At 43.9% G+C, this 9,199-nt stretch overlaps 1 protein-coding gene across 1 annotated transcript in view; it reads right to left on the bottom strand.

Moving 5' to 3' along the window:
- Positions 1 to 1,241: 1,241 nt before the first annotated feature.
- WDR7 (WD repeat domain 7) overlaps positions 1,242 to 9,199 on the bottom strand; it is a gene marked incomplete at its 3' end in the record, with an annotated part of 18,528 nt that continues 10,570 nt past the window's right edge. Inside the window, 5 exon segments of the mRNA XM_009874471.1 lie at positions 1,242 to 1,355; positions 4,199 to 4,322; positions 5,320 to 5,438; positions 6,394 to 6,483; positions 9,070 to 9,158. Of these exon segments, the coding sequence (XP_009872773.1) occupies positions 1,242 to 1,355; positions 4,199 to 4,322; positions 5,320 to 5,438; positions 6,394 to 6,483; positions 9,070 to 9,158 (536 nt within the window).

Here is a 9,199-nt window from a genome sequence, read left to right as displayed (position 1 = left end):
TGCAATGCTGAAGAGCTGGCGGTGTTGTCCAGGTTAGGAGGTCAGAGATCTGAACAAGCTCTTTGTGGCAAAAGTCACTCCCGTTACAACCACAAGCAGTACGAACACCTCTGCTAACTCTGGAAACATCTACAGTTACCCTGGGAATTAATTAGAACTAAATTCATTCCAAACCTGCCAGGAGTTTCTGCCAATTAACTACAAGAGGAATCCACGCAGTACGGAGGAGATATGCCACGCTGGCCCCAATCCCTTCCGTATTTCCATCGCTAAGCTCACGCCGCGGAGCTCGGAGGTAAACACTTTGCAACCTTCAAGTAACTACCTCCAAGTTCTTCAAGTAACTACCTCCAAGTTCTTCAAGTAACTACCTCCAAGTTCCTCATTTCCAGAAAAGCTCCACAAAGTAAATTCAGTGGATTTCTAAAGACAGCCTGTTTATGCCATTATATCCTTTGCTTTGTAAGTAAAAAAACCCGCGGGGGGTAGCGATGCCCTACACCACTGCCTTTTCCCCAGCATCCCTGACGTTTCACCCTTCATCCCCGTCCTCTGCTCAGCCACATCCTTGTTTTACACTCCCAAGAGATGCGGCTGCACCTGCGCTAAAGCACAAAAAGCTGGATTTCCACATACGTTAACTACACTGTCTTTAAAACGTTTTACATTTGGAAAAAGCCAATTTGAGACAAACTGCAAAATTTTGACCACCGAAGCCAGTGGATTCTATGTCAAAATAGGAGAAAATGTTGGTGTCCACATGTGAATTATTTAAGCAAAAATATTTGCTCTACTTTTAGTTATCCAGAAGAGACCACTCACGTAGGTATTTTCGGTGCATTCCAGGACAGACCCACCTGCTCTACCAAAACCAGGTGGGGCTCAAATGACTCCAATGGGGAAAAAGGATCCCGGGTCACAAGCTGGCGGGATGCTCAGAGCGATCTTTCAGCTAGACGTGAAGGGGGAAGGGGCTGCAGCCGGATCAAATGTAGATGACCTGGGATAGGCACAGTAACCCCAGCAGAGCTGAAGTACAACTGCACTTCATCGGGGCTCCAGGTATTTTATCAGGGGCCTGACTCAAATGCCTTCACAGGAACGCCCGCAGCTTGGCCAATAAACTAGGTTCGACGGGGGAAGGGGATAAAACCAGGCTCACTACAGATGCGCCAGGGCTGTGTTTCCTTCACACAGTACCTCAAATGTCAAAAAATAACATTCGTCACATCAATGCTCACCTGCTGTGATGTCGTCGTCAACCAGATCGTGCTCCTCTTCTTGAACTTTTGCTTCAGTTCCCAGCGAGTCCGGGCTTGCGCTGCCAGTCTGAATGGCTTCCGTGGTCACTCCGGCTGAAAGAAGCAATCCGACACCCACGGACGTCAGTGATTTTGGTACACAACACCCTCAGATTGGGGAAAAAACAGTAATTATCTCTCGAGATCCTGAACCACGCGCTGCAGCTCTACGAAACACAGACGAAGCAAAGAACAACTCCTTTCTGGTTTGCCTTCGTGCTGTATGCAGGCTGCTCGCAAACCTACCTTGTCAAAATCTTTGCCACACTGTGAATCTCTGTGTTTTCTTCTTTTTCTGCTGTCTTCTAGCATCATTAAAAATATCAGATGCATACTGTGCACTAACAACCTATTTAGCCACAAAATACAGAATTTCTTAGATCTCTGCTCGATACTTGGCACAAGTGCTGTTTTTCCAGGTGACTTTCAGAGCACATGAATTCGGCTGACTCATCCCATCTCGGCTGGGTTGGGATGCAGTAGAAACCGAACACCACATTGTGCCATGTAATGCCAAGGGATTAAACTTATAAACCACTGGTTTATGCTCTGCTCAGTTATAATCTTGGGTTATTCCCAGCATGAGCCCTACAATTCAACCAAGGCATTATGAAAGGAAGTGTTTTGCTAAAGGCCCAACATTTCCAAAGATTTCCTCTCTGTCCACTAGTACCACACGTTTGGTTCGTTCAGGAGCTGGCTGAAAGCACACGACAAAATACTTTGTATCTCGTTTAAACAGTCCTGCTAATGCACAGGAAAAGCAGGGCTTCTACATCATGCTGGATGCAAAAATATGCTGATAATAACTCATACCCCTAGATCAAGGGAAGTGGAAGATAAAGGAATCCAAGTGGTATTTCTTTAATCTCTTCTATTTCATCTCCTTACCTTTCTAGCGTAAAACTACACTTTTCACCAGACCGCTGCGTCCATTCTGGCCATCCTAAATAACTCCTATCCCTTTCAATTGCTCCTCAGACCTTTAAAAAAACCCAAACAACCAGGCCAGTTTTCAGTTGTGTCTTACCACACAACTGATGTAAACACTTGAATACTCTTTAGCAACAACAGCAACATTTGTAGCTCATTATTTTGATTCTCCTCCCTGCTAGTGTAATTCTTCTTCTTCAGAGTGTCAGCACCTCTGTGTAAGCTCCTATGGACAGTGACGCTGTGTCTAAACTTACCCAGGCAATAGCACTATCAAATACCTTCTCAGCGCTGTCATTCTGAACACAAAGTAAACTTAATTCACAACTTTCAACACCGTTAATAAAAAATAAATAAATCCATTTTGCTATTCAGTCTCCGACTGTCGCTGTAAAAAGGCATTCCATGCTTCTAACCTGAGCACAAACAGAAGCAGGAGAGGCAGAGCAAAATATTACGCTTCCGACCGACGCACACGTAGAACAGAACTGCATACAGAAGCAGGAGAGGCAGAGCAAAATATTACTCTTCCGACCGACACACACGTAGAACAGAACTGCACACTCTTCTCTAAAACCGTTTAATTAATGAGGAGTACCAGAAATAGCAACTTACTGAAACAAATCTGAATCCCTGGCTGTTTTCAAGTACATTAAAGAGAAGTTCCTGCTTTGGAAACAGCAGATGAGCTAAAGCAGGCACGACCTGGCGGCTTATATCCACTTCAACGCCATTAAGACCATAACCTTGTACCCAACAAGGTCATTCACCAGCACTCCAGAGCTGAGAAATTAGTAACCATCAACAGCTGCCAGAGCAGCTACTCCTGAGAGTAAAGAGCAAATGCAGCTACTCCTGAGAGTACAGAGCAACTGCAGCTGTATTCTCCACGCTGAGCATAACCCACCTCGGAAGGAGATGAATCAGAAACGACATCCTAACACACAAAAGGGCCCCAACACCCGCCCGTGTGACGCGTACGTACAACACACGTTTCTCAATTATTGGCTGCTGGGCTGCACACCTGAGGGTGCTGCGACATCCCCCTCCTAGAGCAAACGCTCCCTGGCCCACGGCGGTAATTAACAGCAGCTTAGCCTCGCCAGCAAATTCTCAACATCCCTTTAAAGTACTGTCTTCCGCGTAGTAATTTATGCACTCAATTTAGATTTAATAAGATTATTACACATCTCTCAAAAATCAATTGGTATTTAATAGAGATCTTTCTCTGACTAGAAATGACATTCTTCAGTGGAAAAAGAACCTCATTTGAGGAGAGGTGAGCAGCTATGACTTGGAAGCAGACTCATTCATGAAAATCTGAATTTGTCCTGGTTTGTTGGACGCAGCAGATGCATCGGGACACTGTTCTACACGGCAAGTTTCTTGGATGATGATGATGATCTTGGACATGATGCTTCCAAGAATATACTTTTAGAGTCTGTACAACCTCTGCTGTAATAACGACGACTAAAATGAAAATAGGCAACAGGTTAAGCAGCAGTCAGAAGCTATATGATTGATTTGGAGAATAACTTTTACCCAGTAACTCCTGGCAACACTTGGTAACCCACGGCTCTGAACATCCGACCGAGCAGGAATTGCATCAGATGCACCAGCGCCTTTCCAAACCTTTTTATAATCTTGGGATGCCAAAGGGTCCTTTTCTAACCATTTCTGTCACGGAATTACACATTCTTTGAGAAGGAATGTGTGCTACCACCAGTACCTTGGCATTTTACCAGCCCTTTTCACAGCCACCTCCAAAGCACAGCCTGTGTTCGATTTACCCAATCGACATCAGCAGCCTTAAGTGTCTTCATGACTCTGAAACCACCTCGAAATCTTTGAGTAATTTTCTATATAACACTAGATTTTTCCCCTAGATTGGCAGAACTGCACGTACCAAATACCTTTTTATCCAGCATCCGAGCGATTCTGGGGTTTAGCACAGCGCTACTTACGCGAGATGACGCTGTCGATGTACTGGGGTAAATAAGGTGCCCACGCGTCAATGGTTTCTTTCCGACCTGCCTGCTCGATTCTCCTCAGTTCTGCCAGCAGCAGGGCCTGGGCCGCTTCTCTCACCTGTAAAGCCAACAGGAACACCACTCGTTCAAACGTCAAATAGTGACGGGCACGCTTTCGGCGTGATTTAGCAACCACAAGAAAGCATCGCTCATCACGAAGACTGAAAAACGAAAGCAGAGAAAAATATACATTAAGAAGGTTCCCCAAAATCAAAACGGGACAACCAAATCGCGATTTTTACACCAAGCAGCAGTTTTCTTAGAGTTACGTTACAGGACTGCGGTGGGCATACGGAGCCTACGCCCCAGCCCTGTTGCTCCTTTCCTAGGGGAAAGCTGCAGAGTCAACGCGATTTTTTGCCACGCCAGCACAGGTGTAGTGTCGAGGCCCACCAGTCATTTATCACACAGCTGGGTGACAAACCATTTACTGGCCACCGTACACACGCTCCACAAAATAAAGCGACTCAGCAGTCTCTTGAAAAACATAGGGTAGCTTTTTCTAATCCCAAGCCTTAGTGAAATCAGAGAAGTTTCTAAGCCAATAATTTATTTAAAAATATAGGTGCAGCATCCAAAAGCCCCATATATGTATCTAGACGTGATCCCTTTTCAACATTTTGAAATTGGGTTAACTGAAAAATCACCTTACTGAATCCAAAAGGAAAACTGCAGGAATTTACATCAGAAAAAAAAAATCGGGATTTTCATTTACTGGCCACCGTACACACGCTCCACAAAATAAAGCGACTCAGCAGTCTCTTGAAAAACATAGGGTAGCTTTTTCTAATCCCAAGCCTTAGTGAAATCAGAGAAGTTTGTAAGCCAATAATTTATTTAAAAATATAGGTGCAGCATCCAAAAGCTGATCCCTTTTCAACATTTTGATGGGTTAACTGAAAAATTAGCTTATTGAATGCAAAAGGAACACTGCAGGAATTTCCATCAGAAAAAAAAATTAGGGATTTTCTTTATAATAAGGGAAAATATGATCAGTAAAACACCACACAAGCCCCCCCCAAACCTTAGCAGTACGAAATTATTACTGAACTCGCCTCCAAGCATCGATCCTGCCACCTGCGAGCCAGCATCTCCAGAAGGGGAGGTCTGAACTTGTCCAGCCCCAGCAGGTCGGGCAGCATCACGCAGTGCATGGCGGCCAGCTGGCTCCACCCTGGCGAAACACAGCACACCCGCAAGGTAACGCAACAACACCTACGCGCTTCCAAATGCCATCAAGGCCCTAAAATAGGAGGGCTTTTTATTTTTTTTTGCAAAAGCAGAAGCCATAGCTCAGAGTTCAAGACTTCGAAGCCTTGTCCAAAGCATAATTTGCATTACTTATATTTAATGCCCTACACAGCAGTGTGACATAATTCAGTTAGAGAACTTAGCATAGGAATTACCACTGGGAAGATGACACAGAATTTTCAGGCTCGTTTTTAAAGCTATGCTAATAGGTACAAGCACGTGCTTGTCTGCTCTTCTTATCTCTCCATCTAAAGCTTCCTTCACTTTAGGTGGATTCCTACTACAAGCCTGCGACACTGAGAAGTTAAAACCAGTAAAGATAAGCATATCAAACAACGTAGCTTGTAAAAATGCTTGTAAAGTAGTCAGTAGCAAAGAATCCTTCTAGTATTATGCTCTACACGGGCTTGAGAAATACTCGAGGCAAGCACATCAATCTGTAGTTTTAGATTTGTCAGCGATACTGAGCATGAAGATCTAAATATTTTAACTCATCGAGCTCTTGATGGAGCTACGAGAAAAGAAACTGTTAGGGCTATTTTCCTTGAAGAAGAGGAAGTTCCAAATTCAAGGGAGTGCTGCTTCTACTACTTGAGATACATGAAAGCAGGAATTTATAGCTTAGTAACAAGGGCATAAAAATTCTCAATTTGTCGACAGGGATACACCTTGACACACTAGCTGGGAACTGAATTTACAGGCAGTCCAAGCCCCACACACTGGACCTGCTCACCCCCTGCCAGCATTAACAAATCCCCTCGTTGCCTCTCTTGCGCAAAGAAAAACCCCTACGCAGATCAAATTAAAGTCGTAACAATGATAAGCGACATTAGTTGAAAGTAAAAGACAAATAAGATAGAAAAGTGAGGAAAGAATACCTTCATTGACTAAGAAACAGGTATGTAAAGTAGGAGCAGTGTCAGAGCCAGAGTGACCAGCTTCAGTGCTAGAAGAAACAGCAGGAGCGACTTGCAGAGGAAAGAAGAAAAAACAGAAAGAAAAAAAAATAAAAAGGAAAGTGAGGAGAGCGGCTTCTGAAAAAACAGATTAGTATCACTGAAGAATGAAAAACAAAACTGGAGGAAACCGTGGTAATATTAAACTTAAAAAAAATAATAATTTCTAGGTTTTACAAGAAGTGCAATGCCAGTGAGAGGAGGACATGCAACTGCAGAGAAACACAGACACGCTAACAGACTGGCGTGTTTTGGAACGACAGGAGCACCTGCAAATAAAGCCGTTACAAACGGGTCTCAGAGAGCCAGGCTCGGTTTGACAACACACTTGACCATGAATTTTAAGAACAGGGGGTTTGCTGCTTCTTCCTGTGCTTTTCATGTATTTAGCTAGATTTGGAATTTGTGCTCCTCATTAATAACACCCCAAAGGAGCCCTTTTTTTAAACCTGGGCTGCCCCATCTGTCACGCTGAAACATCACCGAATGTGCTCCTGACGGATAGTTTTAATACAAGCTCATTTTACAAGTGTCTCCATTCAAACAATTTTAAACCTGTACCAAAGAAAGACTCGAAAAGAAAAAGCACACAAAGCCTGCTCCAGGCAAGCAAATATATGAGAGCACAGTCCACCCAGGTTGCTCAAAGAAAGTGGCATCCACGACATTTATTTTGTAAGCTGCATCATTTCTTGGAGTAAACGTAATTTAAAAGCAGTCCTAAACATTCGACTTGTACTCATGCTTCCCGGCTTACTATTACCACATGAAAAGCCGCGCAGCCCTTATGGCACACACATGCTGCACCCCGAGGTCAACGTGGAGATTTAGAGGTCGCTCCCTGACACTTCCTTCCTATAGGGACATTACCATATGTCATGCACAAGCATCTTCAAATTAATCCTCCTCTTTTATTCCGTTGCAGAACAACAATGGGTTCAAGCTCCGGCCCGATTAAGCATTGTCTCCCGAATCGCCTGTTTGCTTTCCAGGCAGTGAACTTCTTTTGTCACCGTGCGACATCTGCAGCAAAACTCCTTTTGCCATCCTTGCTGCACAAACGCACCACGGTGGCACGTGTACGGTGACAGGACGACCGGCGTAAATCGTCAGAGCAAAAGCTACTTTCGGTAGTTGTATTAAAAAAAAAAAAGCTGTTTATCAGATGAAAAAGCTTGTTTGTAAAAACACAAAACCACCTCTAACTGAACCTTAAGTCTGACGCTGAAGGTTTTAGTTTTTCCTCATTTTGCTGCAGTTGTTTGGGCTCTTCCAGGGTCAGGAATTACACCAAGCCCCGCAGTGGAAGCAGCTGGCCCGGGAGCTGAGGAGCACGGAGCTGTGCTCGTCTCGGGGCAAACACAGGTCAAACTGACGGAGATCAGGCACGGCACCAAATGCATTAATCGCATTTAACTGATTTTAGAGAAGAGCAGCACGAGAAATTCATGAGCGGCTAGATACTGCAAGTGGTGCAGAAGGGGATGGGAAAGTAAGCCACTGAGGAAACCTGCCCAGTCAGAAACTACCCTGGTTCCCCCCTTGAGCGTCCCACCAGACACAGAAAGAGGTGACAAATTAGCATCAGGAGCGGTTCTCTGCATTGTTGACAGCACACAATTTCATTTCTATCAATTGTTTCTCTCAAAGCTCTAAGTGTTGCTTAAATATAAACACTGAAGTATGTGGGTCCCTGAAGTCAGCCAAGCTAACTCAAATTAAAATTAAGCAGTTGTCAGTTGAGAAAGTGAAATCATAACGGGACTGTATCTTCCAAAACAAAACACAGACCCTGATCCTCTCGGTGCTGTTTTCTCTTGCATTGAATTTGCCCTACAGATACTATCTCTGAGGAGTCCTGACCTTTCAGAAAATTAGCTTTCAAAGGGGAAAAGGAAACGGCTGTTTAAAAAAATAAAAGTCACAGAAAACACAATGTTCCCCCCAAACCAAAACTGAAAAACCACCACCTGTTGAGACAAGAGTCTTGACTTTATTTCTGCTTTTTGTTATCGACTGCTCATTCTCTATTTATGTAGCCCCTCTGATCATGGGGAAAAAAAAAAAAAGCTTTACACATGCAAGTCCTGATGCTGCTTTTCCCTTTCCAACCAAAGATGACAGTAAATGAATATTTATATTCTAGGAAAAAAAAAAAAATACACAGAAGTATTGCTGGTGGGCAGCCTTTCTCCTCAGATACAAACATCACCCTTTTTTGCATACAAGTGAAGAAAATTCCCCTGCTGATGTACAAATTACCTGTTGTGCTTAGTAGCTCTCTAATACTAGAGCAATTCCATAGCTTAAAGACATTTGGAGGACATACACATAGCTTCAGAGTAAATCTTTAAAGCTTGTGCCTTGTGGTAAATGTCAAAGTGTATTCTGCAAAGTGCAATTGATTCACATACAGCAAGTTCCTCTGTAGTCATACAGCTTGAAAAGACAAAGTTGGGGTTTATTTAGACCACTACACTACTTTCTCCTCCCACAAAGGAGCTAAGCAATATCTTTATCACGTGACAACCAGGTGCTAACTTGGGCGTCAAGAGCTGAAGGGACACAGCAAGCGGTTCCGAAGCGAGCGGTTTTTACCTTGCTTGATTTGTCCTTGGGCTGCATGACTTGAAATCGAAGGGGCTGCCTTCACTTTGGACATCTCGGGAGTGCCTGGTCGAGGTGGCCTAAAACCAAAATACACATGAAGGGGGAGAAGGAGGATGAG

The sequence above is a fragment of the Apaloderma vittatum genome, unplaced genomic scaffold (genome assembly GCF_000703405.1).
Source record: "Apaloderma vittatum isolate BGI_N311 unplaced genomic scaffold, ASM70340v1 scaffold14480, whole genome shotgun sequence".
NCBI lineage: Eukaryota > Metazoa > Chordata > Aves > Trogoniformes > Trogonidae > Apaloderma > Apaloderma vittatum.
This window is presented reverse-complemented; position numbering and strand designations above follow the sequence as displayed.